The 21208-nt window shown below is 36.0% G+C and overlaps 3 protein-coding genes and 1 pseudogene across 3 annotated transcripts; all 4 read left to right on the plus strand.

Annotated features, from left to right (window-relative positions):
* Window positions 1-436: 436 nt before the first annotated feature.
* On the plus strand, window positions 437-3174 carry LOC125223273 (rho GDP-dissociation inhibitor 1-like). Its single transcript, XM_048126351.2, has 5 exons — window positions 437-1076; window positions 1185-1251; window positions 2001-2219; window positions 2314-2438; window positions 2855-3174. Exons 1-5 carry the CDS (start codon window positions 882-884, stop codon window positions 2930-2932), a joined length of 684 nt encoding a protein of 227 aa, XP_047982308.1. The 5' UTR covers window positions 437-881; the 3' UTR covers window positions 2933-3174.
* Window positions 3175-7752: 4578 nt separating this feature from the next.
* On the plus strand, window positions 7753-11942 carry LOC125202770 (uncharacterized). Its single transcript, XM_048101234.2, has 9 exons — window positions 7753-8136; window positions 9072-9316; window positions 9536-9620; window positions 9737-9922; window positions 9997-10164; window positions 10238-10429; window positions 10854-11025; window positions 11482-11653; window positions 11742-11942. The coding sequence occupies exons 1-9, from the start codon at window positions 7816-7818 to the stop codon at window positions 11833-11835; spliced, it is 1635 nt and encodes a 544-aa protein (XP_047957191.1). The 5' UTR covers window positions 7753-7815; the 3' UTR covers window positions 11836-11942.
* Window positions 11943-17763: 5821 nt separating this feature from the next.
* LOC125187880 (uncharacterized) lies at window positions 17764-20206 on the plus strand. Its single transcript, XM_089064855.1, has 6 exons — window positions 17764-18150; window positions 18250-18578; window positions 18783-18857; window positions 19133-19281; window positions 19514-19591; window positions 19701-20206. Exons 1-6 carry the CDS (start codon window positions 17764-17766, stop codon window positions 20204-20206), a joined length of 1524 nt encoding a protein of 507 aa, XP_088920981.1.
* Window positions 20207-20279: 73 nt separating this feature from the next.
* On the plus strand, window positions 20280-20876 carry LOC148931667 (uncharacterized; annotated as a pseudogene).
* Window positions 20877-21208: the final 332 nt, after the last annotated feature.

Here is a 21208-nt window from a genome sequence, read left to right on the forward strand (position 1 = left end):
ATGATCTTTGTATCACTAGTATTGTGTCTATTTCATACGCAATCTATCTACGTTACATATAATATCAAATCTCATTAAAATTTTATGTAGATAATCATATTGCGGATTGATTGACGGCAAAAAGAAAAAGATTTTAAATGTAATAATAAGTCGTACGAATTCCGACATGGACTTTCGGCATACTACAAAACACCACTTTATTTATCAAACTTTTTGACTGAGCAAAACTGTTTTACCGTATAAACACGGTCGCTGAAACAGTAAAAACACCAGTCATAGAAGACGACGAGTTTTTACACAGTGTAATTGGGTGCACGTACACCTCACTCAATCATAGGCCAATTGAACTCGCACATCATTCCTAGGCTGTCTCTTATCATACATTTTTGAATGTTTCCATGAAATTTCATAACTAGTGCAAACGTAATGACCTTCACGATCTCCCCACCTCGTTAACTAATTATCCTACTCTTTTTTTTTTGAAACGGATATTTGATGCCATTGGCTCATTAATTCGCAATTCTCGATCCAATTTCAAGCATCCCAAGAATCTGTCTTTTCTTTCATTTTCTCTCTCATCAACTCATCATACACAATTTTTGTTCCTTTGTTCCGTTGTTGATGTCGTTTTCTTGTTAGTTCTTCGCAGGCGTTATCCATTGTGGGGCGTGTTTTTTCCTTTTGTTTCTTCTTTACCCTTTATCGGATTCTGCCCCTTTCAATAATTTAATTGCGGTAATCTCAGTTACTAATATTTAACCCCATTCTCTATAAAAACTCATTCTTTTCCCAGTTGTCGTTTATTCCCACCACATTGAAGAAGAAGAGGAAGTAGAATCACCGTTTCGCCTTTTGGGATTCTTGAGAATTGTGTGAAATTGATGTCTTTGGCTGTTGGAGTCGCTACGAGTTCAAAAGACATGGGGTTTGATGATAACAACAAGGGTGATGGTGAAGAGGGCAACCCGGTTCATAACCCGGAACCCGAAACCGAGGATGAAGACGAGGATGATGCCGAAGCCAAAATTCAGTTGGGGCCTCAGTGCACTCTCAAGGAGTTGTCTGAAAAGGACAAGGTTTGTCTCTTCTACCTTAGCTAGGACAAAGATCCTCTCTTTTTGTTAAGTTTTCAAGGATCTTGCACTCACCTTGCGATTTTGTGCTGTTTTGCTCTGAGAATTTAGGATGATGAGAGTTTGAGAAGATGGAAGGAACAGCTTCTTGGAAGTGTGGATATCAACTCTGTTGGAGGTGATGGTTTTCTGGTTTTGATGAATTTTAGTAAATTTCATTGCACATTCAAATTATAATGATTGGTGTATTGAACTCAAAATACTTGTAGATCTTAGTTTAGTTGTCAAGATGCAGAGAGTGGATGAAACTGGACAGGCTTGTGTGGTGCTTAAGAGTTGAAACAAAACAAAAAAAAGTTTGAGATTTTTTGCCTCATTGCTTCAATCTGTGGTCACAATAGTCATAGTGCCAAATGTAGTGATTTTGTGCTTAAAAAAAGTTTCAAATTTGATCACTTTCTTTGCCTTATTCACTGTTTTGCTCTCTTCTTTACTCTGAATTTGGGGACTCGTATGTAAGATCTATCATATGCTTGATCTGGTTGTATTGTCGGATTTTGCAACAAATGTAGTCATTTATGCTTAAAAATAGTTTCAAGTTTGATCACTTTCTTGGCCTTCCTCACTGCTTTGCTCCCTTCTTTACTCTGAATTTGGGGGCTCATACTTGACACTTGTGTGTGAGATCTATCATAATTAATATGCTTAGTCTGATTGAATTTTTGGCTCTTGCAACGAATTATATCCAGTGATCTTTTCGAAGCCTTCGAATTTGGTCTTGCATATTATATGTGTTTCTGTATATCTTGCAAGTGTTCCACTTATGGCCATAAATTTCTCAAAGATGTTTGATAGTCGTTGTAATCTATGGAGCGATATTTTTTGTAGATTATTAACCTACTCTTCCCCTCTGATTCTGCATTGTAGAAACACTTGATCCAGAAGTGAAAATCGTGAGCCTGACGATTAAAACTGCTGGTAGGGATGATATTGTTCTTCCGATCCCCGAGGATGGGAACCCGAAAAGCCCGTGGTTCGTACTGAAAGAGGGAAGCAAGTACAACCTGGTATTCACGTTCCAGGTTAGCAACAATATTGTAGCCGGCTTCAAGTACAAGAACAACGTCTGGAAAACCGGCATTAAAGGTTGGTTCCTATTGTCTCTCAGTCCCTGCAACATTTTTCCATTTAGACAAACAACATTCCCAAAGTTGGTTGTTTTCCAAACTTTGCTTTTCAGTGGACAACACGAAAGAGATGATCGGAACCTTCAGCCCTCAGCCGGAACCTTATACACACATAATGCCGGAAGAGACTACGCCTTCTGGAATTTTTGCTAGAGGTTCATATTCAGCAAAAACTCAGGTAATAGAGCCATTACTTTTTTAGTGGAATACATGTTTTGCTGAAATGCAAAAAGAGTATGCCGTTATCGTATAAAGTAGTATTATCTTGTTTGCTGTGTTAGCTATTTGATGCTTACATATCAGAATTTTGAGAACTACTAATAAATAAAATTTGAAATTATATGTACTCGACTTTCCATTAAATATCTGCAGAAGCAGGTAGAGAAGGACCACCTCTTTATGACCCCAGATAATGAATCATAACTGAATGTTTCTTGATCTTTTGACATCAGTGATGCAAACTTATTAGATAGACTATCTTAACTGTGTGAAATTCGACGAGGAGTTCGTTGACAATTTAGCAACTATGTATGCTTCAGCTGTCACCACTCACCACCACCATCTTTTAACCCTGTGTTTTCACTACTACTGCAGTTCCTGGATGATGACAAGAGATGCTACCTGGAGCTTAATTATAGTTTCGAGATCAAGAAAGAGTGGCCGCAGTCATAAACTAAAGGTCCCAAGTTAGAACCACATTTCCTGTGCCCTGAGAATGTACCTTGTTTCAGTGTTTTTTAAAGCATTTTTCCGCCGATTTGTTGGTATGTTGTGTGATGAGATGATAGAACGAGGAGGTGAGATTGGTTGTTGAGATGACAAAGTGGATGATACATTTTAGCATTATATCTCATTGATTTGTTGATTGTCATGCAATAAACTTGTGCTTGACCTCCAACAATTCACTTGTGTTTCTTCTCTCTTGTTCCGCCCTTTTTATCGAGTTTCTTGTATGACCAGGGAGTTGGATCTTCTATTGCTGCTGCTTTAACATTTTTGTGGTGTTTAAGATATCAATTATGTCGAATATATAGAGAGTTGAGAATCATATAACTCTCATATTGTTGAAAGATAAACCGTGTTCATGCACTAAGACATCCTTTTGTTTGAGGCGATACTTTGGCTTCCATAACGATGGGGAGCCAATCGTCCTGAGCTTATGTTTGCGAAAACGGGCTTGTTTCCGGAGCGTGGACTGATTGGCCTTTGTACACTTGAACATGCAATATTCTTGTTTATGGGTGAAATTTTGGTAAAATCTTGTTTTCTTGAGCATTTGCTATTTGAAGTAGTTACAGTGTGTTTAGTGTGTATAGTATTATTGAGCTAGTTACAGTGTGTTTAGTGTGTATAGTATTAGGGGGTGTTCAAGTTACTTAAAATGAAATGGGCAGAATTTAATCTGATCCAGATTTTCTACTGTTCCATCAAGTTATATTCCAAGTGTTTCTAGTGTTCTAGATGTCAGAAATGTATGCGGATATGGGCTTTTCATTTTTTTTTCCTTTTTTATTTAAAAGGGCCCATTTTGTATACTTCCTAAAGTGCCCTAAAATCAAATTTTCTATGCGGCAAACCTTTTCAATTTCAATGCAATTTTTGGGATAAATAAATGGGCGCTACAATTGTCTGCAAATCGAGGAAGCCAAACTATTGTCTGCAAATTGAGGAAGCCAAACGGAACAATGTAGTCGGGACACCCCCAAATCAGACTTGAGCTCCGCCGCGGAATCGATTTCTGCAAATCTAGCGGGGAACGTAAGCAACGGAAATTTTCAGTACAACCCCAAATCAGAGACTTGAGCTCCGCCGCAGAATCGATTTCTGCAAATCTGTGGTTGGGTCGACATTTTTTTGTAAGCCGGAAAATGGTGAGGGCTCTCTATTTTGGGGTTGATTTAAAAATCGCAGGGGCTAAATGGTAATCTTCAACTTATTTCTGGATCCGAATTTCTAGGCAAGAAAAATAACGCAACTCCTTCGATCGTTTAGAATTAGGCGTATTTCAAAGTCAAACAGTGCGGGCCCGGATTTGTTCAGCGGGCTTCAGTAGGTTAAATCATGAAACTTGAACAGCCACCAAGACCAAGAAATAAGCCCATATCTGCTCATTTCGTGAAACTTGAACAGGCCCTTATTGAGCTTTGCAGGAAAAAATGATTTCAAGATCAAATAGTGATACAAGTACACTACTATTTGAATTACTGTTTATGTGTGTATGAAGAGGGCTATTTCAACTTGTTTAATTCTGGAGTAATTCCTCCCCTTCTACAAAGAATGTGAGTGCAAAATTTATAAAAATAGCCCATGATTACTCGAAACTAGTAGCCGGTGCGTTGCGGGTCAAGCAGTCAGACACTAAGGGTGTCCACAATGGTGGCCCGGAGGGCCACCATTTTTTTTTTCTATTTCAACAATTAAAATTATTTTTATACATTTTTTGTATATTTTGATATTCCTAGAATAAAAATTATATGCATATAATAAGTGAAAAATGCATACTTAAAAAAATGCATACTTTAAAAATTACTAAAAAAAATTGAAATCAAATTGTCGTAGTATTATAGATAGGGTAAAATTATACAACGACAACGTTTTAAATACAATAAAAAAAATGACGCACACCGCCCGACTACTCGGTGTCGTCATCGTCATCCATCACATCATCGGCACCGCCTCCACCGCCTCCACCGCTGCCACTGCCACTTGCACCGACCCCACTACCGCTGGCACCGCCCGACTGCGACCCTTCGGACCATCCCAACTTCGACCTCAGTCGAATAATGAGGTCGTAGTAGAATCTCCTGGTCTCCGGATCAGTTGACTTCTCGTACAAGGCCAAATTATCCTGAAGTTGCTCAATCATCTGCACCTTTAGGGTATGAGCTAAAGCCGCCCGCGGTGTTGAGGGCATTGCTGTAGAGGTCGCAGCGGAGAACTGAGAGCCGGTTCTAGATTCCCGGATTGCGGCACGCTGGCCCTGCGGACGTGGGCGCCGAGAGAGACTGGAGGGGGGCTCCTCCTTCGAAGCATCATCGTTCAGGTCGAAGGCGCGTGAGTCACTGCTACTGCTGTAGTTGCCGGTGACGCCCAGTCTAGTTCGCTTCGGCGCAGAGACAGGATCTTTGTCGATGAGGACCCTGAATTTCAGGCAGTCATGCAGAACGAGGTATTCATCCCAGTAGGTAAACTTCGGCCACGATTCAGTATTGAACAACTGATACAACAACGCTCGTACGTCGGCTTCGGTGCGGCCGCTCTCAGCAAGGCGGAGTTGGGTCTCGTATATGCCACTGAACCTCTTCAACGCTTTAGTAATCCTTCCGAACTTCTTCCGGACCTGGCTAGCTGTACGCTCGACGCTCCCATCTGGTTTGAATTCGTTGTACACATCGAGAACGCGATTCCAAAAGCAAACGTCGGTCTGATCCGTACCGACTATAGAATCGGTCGTGACCGCATACCAGGCTCTGGCTACAGCAATGGATTCTTCATTGCTATAGTAGGTCGACCGCCACCGCCATCGCCATCACCATCGCCGCCGCTGCCACCGTCACCGCGTCCGCCGCCTCGCCGACCACTTCGGCCGCCACCTCCTCCGGTGCCTTGCTCTCCTCGGCGGCCGGCGCTTCGACCACCGCCGCCGCTTCGCCCCCCACCATTTCCGCCATTTCGCCCACCTCCGCCGCCGTTTCACCCCCCAACGCCTTGATTTCGCCCGCGGCCGCCTTGAGTACCGGACACGGGGGTGTCAGGTGGTGTTCCCATCAACTGTTCCCACGTGAATCTATCAGATTCAGATAGAGGGGATTGGGTGTATTGGAATTGGGAGGATTGGAATTGCTGAGAAGGGTTGTTGATCGCGTCCATATTGGGCCGGTAGTCGCCGAACCCTGATTGGGGACGACCCACGTTCCTCTGTGGCTGAGAGGAGGACTGACCCCGGAGTTGGGGTGTCTGTTGCCACGGCGGCGGCGATTGTGGACTCCACAGGTTCGTTGGAGGGGGGGTCGGACTCGATCTCCACGGTTGGGAAGACGAAAATGCGCCAAATCCCGATTCTCCATAGCCGGGAGAATCATCTCCACCTTGCATTTTGTAGACTTTGAAAATGGTAGATAGTGAAATTTTTAGGGTTTAGAATTGAGGAAGATAAAAAAAATGGAATGAATATAGTATTTATAAATATAATTTTCAAATTTTTTTAAAAAAAAAAAAAATGAAAACCGGTGGGCAGGGCCGCGGCTCTCGGCCCTTGCAGTGGCGGGCCGAGCCGCCTGCCCAAGAGCCTCGGCTTGGCCGAGCGCTCGGCTCTCTCTCGTCCACCCCCCCGAGCCGCGGGCATGCCTCGCCTCAGTAGTGGGGGGCCGCGGGCTGCCCAAGCCCGGGCCGAGAGCCGCGGCTCCCCCACTGTGGACGCTCTAAGCGCAGTTGATGCCCGAAGAAGGGTGGGAGACTGGGCTCGGTTCGGCACTGAGAGGGGTGTACACTGCGGAGGAGAGGGCCGGAACTATGGGGCGGATGGGGATACAACTTTAATTTATTTAACCCGGAATTGAGAATAGAATTACTCAATTACTCAAAGCTTGCTTATTTTATAGAAATACATTTCAATTTTTATAGTACTAGTAATTTTTAATGAGGGCGCATTATGATTTTATGATTTCAATTCCTCGAGTCTGATTATTTTTATGATCTTGAAGTAATTTTATTTTTTACTCTACCCGTCCACGAAAAATAGAGCACAATTACCATTTTTTGCCGTTCACAAAAAATAGAGCACATTCATTTATGGAAAGTTTTCAACAAATAATAACTCTACACATCATTCCACTAACACTACTTCCATCCCTGAAAATTTGTCCCATTTTTCCATTTCCGTCCATCCCCCAAAATTTGTCCAGTTTCACTTTTACCATTTTTGGCAGTAGACCTCATATTCCACTAACTCATTTCTACTAACATTTTAGTATAAAACTAATATATTAAAGTAGAACCCACAATCCACTAACTTTTTCAACTCACTTTCCATTACATTTCTTAAAATCCGTGCCGGATCAAAGTGGGACAAATTTTGGAGATAGAGGTAGTACTTTTTCTCATTCTCTCTTACTTCTTTTCCTTCTCTATTACTTTACCAATTCTACATTAAAACCCGTGCCATACACAAATTGCTATATTTTTTTTGGACGGAGGGAGTATATTGTTATTTTATTTTATAAAGTGAAAGTAATTAAAATTAAAAAAAATAATAAATGAAATAAAATTTGTTGTATTACATGCATGTGAATAGTGAAAGGGGTTCAGATTAAATATTTGCTCAATTTGATTTCGAAAATAAAAAATTTCTTAAAATGAATATGATTCCGTACAAATAGCCCGAAAATCCATTACCGAACAAAAAATCCAAAAATTTTATACTATTACATTTATTAAATTTATAATTACTAGTATTATTTTTGTAATATTTGTAAGTAGATGAAACTCTTTTTTATAAACAACGCTATATAGAGAAGAGTTTTCCTCTGTATCTGATGTTTGAACCCTAATGAGCCATGAAAACAGCACGAGAAGAATCCGAGAATGCAGAGATCGAAGAGGGCGCGCCGAAGAGGCAGAAGCTAGATCAATCTTCGCCGCAGCTTGCTTTCGAAAACCCGCTCCTTCCGCTGGCTTCGTATGAAGATGTTGAGGAGGAAGTGGAAGAGCGGAGAGATGGCGGTAGGGTTAGAGAGATAAATCATGGAGAAAAGGAAGGTCTAAACGGGCATATTGAAGACGAAGACGATGAAGATACTAAAGCAGGGCAGGGACGACGCAATCGGTCGATTGAAGTAAGAAGGGATTGCCCCTATCTCGATACTGTTAATAGACAGGTATTTCTCTAGTTAAAGCTCGAGTTCATTGTTCATTAATTTTTCACTGTCTCACTTTTATGCGATGATGATTTTTTATTATATGCTGGTGTAATTGATGGTGGTTCTGATTCTGATTTGGATAATTATACTTGTTAGGGAGCCTTTACTTCTAGGGATCACTGATTAGCCTGGAAAATATAAATAGTAACTAATAGTACATTGTTTACTAAGATGAATTCAAACTTTTAGATATCTAAGGCCTTGATAATTTCTACATTTTGGGCTAAATGACATGAGTCATATCCTATCGAAGGTGCAGTATTGGAGAAATAGTAGCAACGAAGATAAATAACTGATATCATCTATCTTGAATAAAATATGCCCCTAATCTATTATCAGCGTTAAGTGACTGTTCATAATGGCCTTGTTGTTTGCTATATGCTTAAGTGGATGAGAAATGTATAACTAAGTTTGAAACCATAAATTTTGTTATTATCTATTCCCACCCGGTATGCCCGAGTCTTCGTTTTGTATTCTGTTTTTGAATTGTACTTTTAGTCGCACTTTTTGACCCAAAAAAATCTTCTTATAAAACATACAGAAATAGTCAATTAGAACTGTTGCTTTGCTAGTTTGTGTTGCTGAGTCTAAGACCAATTGATTTGATGCTATCTAAAGCCCTAAGAAGGTTCTTGGTTCGTGAGCCAAAAACATTGGTATTTTCCAACAAAGAAGTATTTTATAGTTTCTAATTAAAACCATTAATGTTGATGTTGTGCTCTCTGGCATCTTAATGGTTGATATGCCATTATTTGGTGTTCTTACAAAATATAATATTTTAGTTTGTTTCGTTTATATCATATTCGCCATTCTTGCTAATACAATTATCTAACAGCTACAACTTTCCTTGTTTGTGATTTGATTTCTTAATAAATGTTGCATTTGTCTTTCAGGTTTTAGATTTTGATTTCGAGAAATTTTGCTCAGTATCCCTTTCCAACTTGAATGTCTACGCATGTTTGGTGTGTGGGAAGTATTTCCAGGGAAGAGGACCAAAATCTCACGCATATACCCATAGTCTTGAAGCTGGACACCATGTCTACATTAATCTCTGTACAGAAAAAGTTTACTGTCTTCCTGATGGATATGAAGTCATTGACCCATCATTGGATGACATCCGCCATGTACTAAACCCAAGGCATGTGTATTGTTTCTGTGCTCGATTGTCAGTTTTAGCTCATGCACCTTTCCTTCTGTGCGATTCATTAGACGAGGGAATATATTTTGTCTCCAGGGTGGATATTGTTCACATTTGCATTTTTGTTCATTTTATGCTGTCACCTTATTGTTTTAGTGTCTTGCTTCACCCAGCCAAGTTATTTTCATATCATCCCCTGATATTTTGTAAATTGTACAGGTTTACAAGAGAAAATGTTATTCAGATTGACCGGAATCGTCAGTGGTCCAGGGCGCTTGATGGTTCCGATTATCTTCCCGGAATGGTATTTGATTGAGCCTTTTTTTGGGTGTTACAGCCATCTCTATTCCAAAATTCTTCTTGTGACGTTTGCTGAAACATACTAATTATGTTGATCTTTTCTGTTTGAAATGTTTGTAGGTGGGATTGAATAATATCAAAGAGACTGATTTTGTCAATGTCACCATTCAATCTTTGATGCGTGTTACTCCCTTGAGGAACTTCTTTCTTATTCCAGAGAACTACTCCCATTGCAAATCCCAACTGGTTCATCGATTTGGAGAGCTCACTCGAAAAATCTGGCATGCAAGGAACTTTAAAGGACAGGTTGAACCTTAAACCTAATCATGACTTCTGTACTGGTTCTTGACCTTTATATTCTGATGCTGAAAGTTTTGCAGGTCAGTCCGCATGAATTTCTCCAGGCAGTTATGAAGGCTAGTGGGAAAACATACCGAATAGGTGCTCAATCAGATCCAGTTAGATTTATCTCATGGCTTCTTCAAACTTTGCATCGAGATCTTAGAAGATCTAAAAAGGGAAGCAGCATCATTCACCAGTGCTTTCAGGTTCCCCTCTCTCTCCTATTTGTATGTATATGCTCTTTTCATCTTGTTCTTTTACTAAATATTTTGTGTACAGGGTGAGCTGGAGGTTGTCAAGGAGATCCACAACAAGCATCTAGGAGAGAAAAAAGATAATGGAGATGATGCGGGAAATGAAGTGGGTAATGTCATCATGGAGACAAGCAAAATGCCGTTCTTAATGCTTGGGTTGGACTTGCCACCACCTCCACTTTTTAAGGACATTATGGAGAAGAACATTATACCACAGGTGTGTTTATATTCTTAAAACTTGGAACTGTATTAGCTGTTCCTGAACAAACTTGTTGATTTAATTTACATTTTTCTGATATGGTATGGAGACTGTGACCTATTAAAGGTTTTTGTGCATAGCCTTGGACAATGTTTTCTCTATTTTTGTTATTCTTCCGGTATCCTCAAAAAAAGGTAGACATGATATTTTTCCTTCATTGTCAATTATTGAAATTGCTGTTTCCTTCACAATGATCACTAATTTTTAGGGCCTGAATACTTTTGCCATTAGCCTTTTGTGATTATAAATATTATACCAGGCTTTAGCCTTTCATATTTGGCAATATTCTGGATTGATCTACATATAAATCACTTTTACTCAGCATGACCGTCTTGACACTCTAATTTGATAGTTCCTCTTCCTCGAATTTGCGAATTTCTAGGTTCCACTTTTCAACATACTCAAGAAGTTTGATGGTGAAACTGTGACAGAAGTGGTTCGGCCTCACACAGCAAGGATGAGATATCGTGTCACAAAATTGCCGAAGTATCTTATTCTCCACATGCTTCGGTTTACGAGAAACAACTTTTTTGTCGAGAAAAATCCTACACTCGGTAAGTAGTTATTTCTCCCTTTGTCTCATTTCAATAGGGCTTTAGAAACAGATAGTTTGTAATAAAAGAGGAGAGAGAAGATAACTGAGGCTGAATTTGACCAAAAAGAAAGAGGGATAAATCAAGTGCACCCAAGTTAGGGTACATGTTATGTAGGTAGACCTGTTGAAATGGGACGGAGGGAGTGAATCTTATCAGGTAGCTATTGTTGAATCAGTTTCAGGGTGCTCTCTCTAAAGTGTAGACAGGGCGTGCTTTTTTGTTGATCCTGTGCAGCTCTAGGATTGAGGAAATTAGATATTGACTGAAATATGATCGAAACAAATTGCTTATTTCTACTTCAGTTGACAGTAGTAGCTACAACTAGATGTTTGCTGTCTTCTGCTCTGAGAATCTGTGTTATTATTTGGCATTTGCCTGACTGTCTTTTTATCCGGACATTATTTTTGGGTGCAGTTAATTTCCCTGTGAAGAATCTGGAACTGAAAGATTACATTCCCCTTCCTGTACCGAGGGATAATGAGAAGTTGCGTTCGAAGTACGACTTGATTGCTAACATTGTTCACGACGGTAAACCGGGTGGAGGATCATATAGGGTATTTGTGCAGCGAAAGTCGGAAGAACTATGGTAATTAGTTGAAAGGCTTTTGGGGTCTCTTTTAGTAGAAGCCATTTTGATCCATCCCCTTACCTTAATCGATCTTCTTGTTTACTAGGTACGAGATGCAGGATCTTCATGTGTCGGAGACGTTGCCACAAATGGTCGCCCTCTCCGAGGCGTACATGCAGATTTATGAGCAGCAGCAGTAGAAGATTTCAGATACTGAGAAGTAAAATGCTTGTCTTGTTATATTGTTCCATTTCAAAGTGTTATAATATGCTTTTGGAGATTTTATTTTTTATCTTTTTTCTTTTCATTTTCTTTGGATACGATTATGGTCAGGCATATATCCGGACATTAGGGAGATCCTCTGCTGTGTTTACAAAACACAGCAGCCCTACAGTGGTTAAAACGACGGCCGTTTACATACAAAACGCATCAATATTAGTGAGCGATTTTAAAAGATGGTATAATATTAAAATATAAACTACACGTACAATTCTCGTTCGCTTTTAAACGGGGGCTGGATCGCCTACTGTGGGAGAATCACAGTACCATTTGCTGTGGTGCTAAACGACGCCGCATTAATCAAATTTAAACTTCATTTTTTCTTCTTTGCGAGTTTAACCATTGATCAAAGAATAGTAGTCTATTTATTTTTTCTAATTTTTTCTAGATTCCGTTATTATTAGTTGTCTTTAAAATAAATTTGCACTATAAAATAAATTTGCAACACAATTTTAAATTTTGTAAATGATGTTTCTCGTTTACATCTATACTATATAAAAGCCAAGTCCCCAAAAAAGTTGTTTTTCCCGCCCACTTTCATGAAATATTGATAAGTACTTTCTCCGTCCACGAATAAGAATCCCGTTTTTCCATTTTGGTCCGTCCACGAATAGGAGTCTCGGTTCATACATACCATAAATGGTAAAGAGACCCTACATTCCACTCACTCATTCCACTCACATATAATTTAAAACTAATATATACAAGTGGGACCCCTATTCCACTAACTTTCTTCCACCCATTTTTCTTAATATTTCTTAAAATCCGTACCAAATAGAAATGAGACTTCTATTCGTGGACGGAGGGAGTATATTATAAAATTGTACTCCCTCTGTCCCATTAAATATGCAACATTTGGAAATCGGCACAGGTTTTTATGTAGTGTTGTTTTGTGAGTTAATGAAAAGAGAGTAAAGTAAGAGAGATGAAAAAATAGAGATAGAGATGTTTCCATTTTAGGAAATATTTCTTTTTTAATGGGACAAATTAAAAAGGAAAACGTTTCATTTCTAATGGGACAGAGGAAGTATTAGCTTAGTACAATATTAATATATGATTGATTTGATATAGAGAATAAATGGTTGTCAATTAGTCAAATCGCACTCCTTTTGACCATTGGGTAAAAATAAAATCAAGTAGTCTCTCTCTCATTTATTTTATTGACCAATAAGATTATGCCATTTGTTACAATCTCATAGGTCAATAAATATTTTAGTTATTATTCAAATATCTTTAATATATTAAATGAAATCGATAAAAAATTTATATCAAAATTCATATTTTTTCATCCTCTACAAATTGATATCACATTTGCTATAGTTCTATTCACAAAAATAATTCTCTATTTCTCTCTACATGTAATCTTTTTCCAATTTTATTATTTCATTAGCATATTAATATACTATATTAACATATGATGGATATGAATATATAACATAAAGGGTGTCAAATCAATCAAATCACACTTATATATATCCAATTAACACAATGAAAACTCTGTTGACCGATGCATAAAATGAGACCAAGTGGTTGAGGAATATATGTGATTATGACATTTGTTACAATCTCATTGGTCAATAAATATTTTATTATTATTCAAATATCATTAATATATTAAATTAAATTTATATAAATATTTTTCCAAAATTCATATTTTTTCATCCTCTACAAATTGATATCACATTTGCTATAGTTCTATTTAAAAAAAAAATCTCTATTTTTCTCTACATATAATCTTTCTTCTATATTATAATTTCTCTTTTTAAAAAAAAAATTTATTCATCATGGATGATGACAATGAAATGTTCTCTAATTCCAAAAATTTAAATTATTCCAAAATTATTTGTATTTTATATTGCAACTTATGAGTTTTATTTATTTGTTTTAATTTATTAATGTCATTTTTTAATAATAATTCCCCAAATTGAATTAATTAACATTGTCTACTGAACATGCACATAAAAAAAACGTGAAATTGTGATTGATGTAAGTGATTGACATGTATCCCATTTAAAACTAAAGTGTCCCATTTAAAACTGATGGTTTATTGATTGATATGGATTAAAAAATGCACCCACATTTCATATAAATACAATTTCAAAGATTTAACTCAGTTTGATAGTTCTATTCTTCAAGATCTAGTTCTTCATCCAGGTACCAATTTTCTTCTTGCATTTGTTATGTTTTAATTTTGTTGTTTATAGTTCACAATTTTGTAGAGTCATTCTCTCATCTTCTCTTTCTCTCTACTCTTTCACTCCGTTCTGTTCATCAATGCGACGGTAAGAATTTCCACACTGTGGCTCACAACCACCGTATTAGATTCATCAAGATTTACTTCCGTTTGCTCTCCTGCATTTGCAATTTTTCCGTTAAAGGTTTTTCTCTATTAATCTAGAGAAATGTTGGATAGAGCTTGGTTGGAGATTTGAAATTTGTAGTATATTTGTTGACTTACTTGTTGGGTTATTGGATTTGCATTACTGCTATTTATTACAAATGGAATTGCAAAGTGCGATTATAATTAAAGTTTTTCCTTTTTTGGCATCAGTGTTCAATGGAGACTTTCTTGCCATCAAAGTGAGTTGAATGTGTGCCTACAAAATTATTGCATCAGAAAATAAGTGAGTTTAATATGTGAATACAAAATTGCAGAAAATAATGAAAACTTTAGACTTGGCATAAGTATGTTCTTCAATTTACGTAAGATATTCATATTTTATTTATTTGTTATTTTGATGAGTTTAACATTGATTGCAGGTATCTTTTAATGAACAATGAAAAAATTAACAAAGTCTACAAGACTAAATCCCCAAAGCAAAAACTCAACAGGTCAGTTTTGATATGTATATTTTTTTTAATACATGCAATTTCAATTTTTAAATTTTGGAAAACTATTAGTAAAAAATATGTGACTGGAAAGAGAGATTGAGTATATGACCCAATTATTAAGAAGATGAAAAAATTCAGTTATCAATATAGTATAATCTAAGTTCACGATTTAATCAACATATATATAATCTAAGTTACATATAAAATTCTAATTTCACAATTATATTCAATCTTGAACTTAGATTATATATTTATTTTCCTCTATTTCTAATATTTTAGGATGTCCATTATTTCTTTATTTATTGATTGCAATAATTATTTTGTGATTTTATAGATGAATCGCGTTCAAAGAAATTTAAACATGTGTTTAATGATATTACTAATGTTGGAGAAGTTCGTATGTCTGTGGATCCTATTGTTGCATCATGTCCATCGTCCTTTATAGGTTAGAAGTTCAATTTTGAATTTGATTTTTTTTATTGTAATGGTTGCAATATATTTTGTTATTTATTGTTTTATTGTTCATTAACTATAGGATATTCAGATAATCCTCGAAAGGATTCATCTAATTCAACTTGCACGAATGTGTTAATTCAGAATACATCAAATTTCGACAGTAATGAAGGTTAGTATTCTTCTCAAAAAAATATTTTATTTGGCATTTATGTTTTGTTGTTTTCTTAATTTCTTCATTAAATAATTTTGCAATTAAAATACTACTTAAATGAGTTATAGATGGTGATCGTGTAACCTCATCTTTCAACTATTGCATTAGATTTGAACTTAATTCATTTTGTAAGAAGATTTGTTATTTGTTATTAAACATAAAAAATGCATGTGAAATTTTAAATTACTTATTACAGTGTTTATATATAATTTTGACTACAAGCTACTGATAGTATACTGTCTAATTCAATGTTTTATTTATTATATTTCAAATTTGTACATAGTGATACAGTCATCCAAAATTACATAAAATATCAATCCATTTGATTTATTTAAAAGTGTTTTTCACTTTAAAAAAAATTATTCTTTATTTGAATTATTTTATCGAATATTATAAAATTATAAATCTGTATGAATGAGCACATGATTGTGTTTTTTCATATTCATTATGAGTGTATTTGGTTAATTTAATATTTATTTTTATATGTAATTTTATTATATTTCAATATTTAATCTTAGCTTTGCTTAGTAATTATATATTTAATTTTTCCTCTATAGAGATACAAAATGCTTATGTAATTAGCTCATGGATGTAACTCTTTTTAGATGAGCCATGTACAAAGACGAGTGGGTCAAGCTTCAATTATAATACAAACTTTACAAAGGTTTCTTCGTCCACAGATAGTTTGTCGAAATCTAGCTCATCATCCATGATAGGTAAAAAGCTAAATATATAAATAGTGTCTTTTTTATTTATTAGCAAAAATTAACCTATAAATAAATATTGTTCGTCTTACTATATTTCTAATATGTATTAGCTTATGGATGTAACTTTTCTGTAGATGAGCCATGTGAAAGGATTCGTCGGTCAAGCTTTAATTATAATGAAAACTTCACAAAGTTTTCTTCATCCACAGATGGTTTGTTGAAATCTAGCTCATTGCCTAAAATAGGTAAAAAAGTTAAATATTTGAAGATGTCTTTTTTCATATATTTGCTTTGCTAGAATGAATCTATAAATATATATTGTTCGTCTTAATATATTTCTACTAAACACTAATTTAAATGTTTGCCATATTTTTCATAGGTCATAACAATGGTAGCATTGATTGTTCAGTAAAACTTGAAAATTGTAGTAAAGATGCATATAATTCATCTCCTTTGGTTGAAATAGCTGAGAATATCTCAAATTTGGACTATATTAATAGTAAATCTAATTTTGAAAATTTTATTTTGTTTTTAAATAAATTAACATACACATAGAATTTTCATCTTGGCTGCATGTTTCAATTTTGTAGAATATTGGGATATCGGTGATGCTTCATATACGTGTTCACATTGTGGTGCACTTTTTTGGTACGAAGAACGACTTGCAAAACCAAAGAAATCCAAATTTCCAAAGTATTCAGTGTGTTGCATACATGGCAAGATTCAAATTCCTAAGATGTCGTCTATTCCACTAAGTTTGGATGAATTAATGTATTATGGAGATGAGAAGAGCAAGCACTTTATGAAAAATATTCGTTCTTATAATGCCATGTTTGGATTTACTTCTATGGGTGGCAAGATTGATAACAGTATGAATCACGGGAAATCTCCTTCAGTTTTTCATTTGCATGGACAAAATTATCATCTAATTTGGCAGTTTAATGCGGCTGGATGGTGAAACTCTGAAGTTTGCCCAACTATATATTTATGATACCAATAATGAGGTTAATTATAGAATGGAGTCGGTAAGGTATGTTTTCCTCCTACTATTGTTGTCATTAAATATTCATTTTATTTGAACCATAATAATTACTTTTTTTCTTTTATGTGAAGGAATGGAGTTAATGAGCTATTGAGCTTCATGTGGACATCATTGCTGATATTCAGAAGATGTTGGATGAAAATAATGCTTTAGTGAAATCTTTTCGAATGGCTAAGCAAATGATTGTCGAAGGTAATCATAGGAATGTCAATTTAAGATTGATTGGCAAACGAGGTAAAGATGGAAGAACCTATAATTTACCCTCTGTATCCGAAGTTGCTGCTTTAATAGTTGGGGACTTTGACGAAGCTTTGGGGGAGAAGGACATCATTGTTAAAAAACAAAGTGGTGAACTGAACCGCATCATTGAGTTACATCCTTCTTATCTAGGGTTACAATATCCACTTTTATTCCCATATGGAGAGGATGGTTATAGGGAAGACATTGGTTTTGCAACTTCTAATAATTGTCGTTTATATGGTAGAAAGAAGATTAGTCCGAGGGAATATTTCACTTTTCGTTTGCGTGAAGAGAAGATGAGGCTACCACTATTTTGTACTCTCGGAGACTATTCCAACAATTTGTGGTTGATGCGTACACAATGATTGAAGCTGGACGGTTGAGATTTGTTCGAACTCAACAAAAGCAATTGCGGGTTGAAATGTGCAAAGGTTTGGCAGATGCTGTATTTAGAGGTGAGACTGATCCTTCTACACAAGGTAAGCGAGTTATTTTACCTTCGACCTTTGTTGGAGGTGCACGGTATATGATTCAAAATGATGAAGATGCTATGGCTATATGCGGTTGGTTTGGTTATTCAAATTTGTTTATTACATTTACCTGCAATCCAAAGTGGCCGGAGATTGTTAGATTTGTTGATAGTAGAGGATTGAAATCAATTGATCGTCCTGATATTGTTTGTCGAGTCTTCAAGGTTAAATTGGATGATTTAATAAGGGATATTCGACACAAAAAGATATTTGGGAAGGTCCAAGCAGGTGTGTATTATTCTATTTTTAATTTTTTTTTTCATATTTTTTAGTATGAGACATATAACACTAACATTTTATCAATATTTTTGTTGTAGTTATTTACACTGTCGAATTCCAGAAACGTGGATTGCCTCATGCACATATCTTGCTTTTTTTTAAGTAAGGATAATAAGGAGTTTGGTGTTGAGCAAATTGACAAATTAATTTCTGCTGAAATTCCTTCATTTGAAAATGATCCCCGCTACTATGCCTATGTTGAAGAATTTATGATGCATGGTCCTTGTGGAATTTCTGGTCTATCATCTCCATGCATGTCAAATGGCCGGTGTGGGAAACACTTTCCTAAAAGGTTTCTTGATGTGACAACATTTGATGAAGAAGGGTATCCTGCTTATAGGCGTAGGAATAATGGTCGAGTTATGTTGTACCTCACAATCGTTATCTACTTCTGAAATATTGGAGGTCATATAAATGTTGAGTGGTGCAATCAGTCGCGATCTATTAAGTACTTATTTAAGTATGTCAATAAAGGGAATGCTCGTGTTACAACCACTTTCATGGAATCAAGTATGGATGTGAATAAGAATAGGAATAATGTTGATGAAGTGAAATTGTATTATGATTGTAGGTACATCTGTTCTAATGAAGCTATTTGGAGAATATTTGGATTTGAAATTCAGTTTAAAGATCCACCAGTTGAAAGGTTGGGGTTTCATTTTGAAAATGAACAAAGTGTTATTTTTTTTCAAAATATGAACCTCTAGATATTATGTTGGATCGAAAAACAGATTATCAAAGTAAGTTTTTAGGTTGGATGAAAGCTAATAAAAAATATCCTCAGGGTAGGGATCTGACTTATTCTGAATTTCCTACATGATTTGTATGGAGATGAGGTTGTTGGCAACTTAGGAAGCAAAAATTTGTTATTGGGAGATTGTTTCACATTGCTCCTGGGTTGGGTGAATTGTATTATCTTAGATGTATGTTGAATATAGTTCGTGGAGCTACAAGTTATGAAGAAATCAGATTTGTAAATGGTATTCAATATGCTACATTTCGGGATGCCTGTTTTGTTTTGGGGTTGTTGGATGATGATAAGGAATATATTGATGGCATTATTGAAGCAAGTTTTTGGGCATAGACAAATTGTTTGAGAAAACTATTTGTGACTTTATTGTCTTCTGAATCAATTTCTCACCCAAATTTTGTGTGGGAGAGTTGTTGGAAGCTTCTATCTAAAGATGTTCTTTACAAACAACGAAGACTATCCAATAAATCAAGTATTTTTTTCTCTAAATTAATCTTCTAATTGTATATGTTTTTTAAAGTTTTATCTTATAATTATTGAAATATTTTCAGCTTTGATGTTGGATGATGATCAAATAAAGAATTTCGCTTTGGTTGAGATTGACAGACTCTTGGTAAATGTTGGGAGAAGTTTGCGCAATTTTGATTGTATTCCATATCTATCTTCGGAGTATTTTCAATGTTCTTTTGACAGATTGATGAATGGAATTATCTTATGATCGTGTAACTTTGTCAAAAGATCTTCTGAGCTACATGTCTAAGTTCACTGATGAGCAGCGACATGTATATGATGTCATTATGTTGTCAGTGAATTCAAATATTGGTGGAATATTTTTCGTCTATGAATATGGTGGCACTGGCAAAACATTTTTGTGGAAATCATTGTCAGCGGCTATACGATCGAAAGGCGAAATTGTGTTGAATGTGGCTTCAAGTGGCATAGCTTCGCTATTATTACCCGGTGGAAGAACTGCTCATTCTCGGTTTAGGATTCCTATAAATCCAAATGAAGATTCAACTTGTAATATTAATCAAGGAAGTGAACTTGCCTTATTGATTCAAAGGGCAAAACTTATTATATGGGATGAAGCTCCAATGGTCCATAAATATTGTGTTGAGGCTTTGGATAAGAGTTTGAGAGACATCATGCGAAATATCACTGAATCGAGTATGGAATTGTCATTTGGTGGGAAAACTGTTGTTTTTTGTGGTGATTTTAGACAGATATTACATGAACCATGGTGAATTAAGTCCTCATTTGCACGATCGAGCTATTTTGGCTCCTACATTAGACATGGTGGATTCGGTCAATGACTATATGATTTCTTTGAATCAATCTGAAGCACGTGCTTATTTTAGTTCAGATAGCATATCGAAATCTGACTCGAATTTCAATACTTTGTCTCAAGTTCATGATGTTGAATTTCTGAATCGGTTAAAATGCTCGGGTACTCCCAACCATGAATTATTATTGAAGATTGGTACCCCAGTAATGCTATAGAGAAATATAGATCCTTCTAATGGGTTGTGTAATGGTACCCGCTTGGTTATTTCACGATTAAGTGATCATATTTTGGAAGGAGAAGTTTTGAGTGGGAATAATGTGGGTCATAAATTGTTGATACCTAGGATGTCGTTAGTACCTTCTGATACAAGATTACCGTTCAAGTTTCAACGTCAACAGTTTCCTTTGATTGTATCATATGCAATGACCATCAACAAAAGTCAAGGACTGTCTCTTGCTCATGTTGGACTATTTTTGAGAAAACCTGTATTCAGTCATGGACAACTTTATGTTACAATTTTAAGAGTCACAAGTCGTGAAGGTTTAAAGATTTTGGTTCGTGATGATGATGATGTCGGTTCTGATTCTACAGTTAACGTCGTGTACAAAGAAGTCTTTCAAAATTTGTAAGACAATATAGTGTAGAATAATATGAAATGGCTGTTGTAAATTTTTGGAAATTGGATATGCACAAGCCCTTTCTGCAGCAGGTTAGATTCGACAAAACAGACACTTTTTTTTAAGAATCATGAGGATTTTAATATTTTGCTTATTCTGCTCAGGTGCCTTAGGAGTGGATGTGAAAGAATAAGTATTCAGGGTTCTACACTTCTACATTTTTCATACGTTGAGCCTTCTTTTGATTTGTGATGGTGATGATGATGATGATGATATTGCTTATGATGATGATGATGTTAGTTGTGAGATACATTTAATATTTTTTCGCTCAAGGTGCCTTTATT

The sequence above is a fragment of the Salvia hispanica genome, chromosome 2 (genome assembly GCF_029641045.1).
Source record: "Salvia hispanica isolate PSC_SH4W2 chromosome 2, Shi_PSC_v1, whole genome shotgun sequence".
In the NCBI taxonomy this organism is placed as follows: domain Eukaryota; kingdom Viridiplantae; phylum Streptophyta; class Magnoliopsida; order Lamiales; family Lamiaceae; genus Salvia; species Salvia hispanica.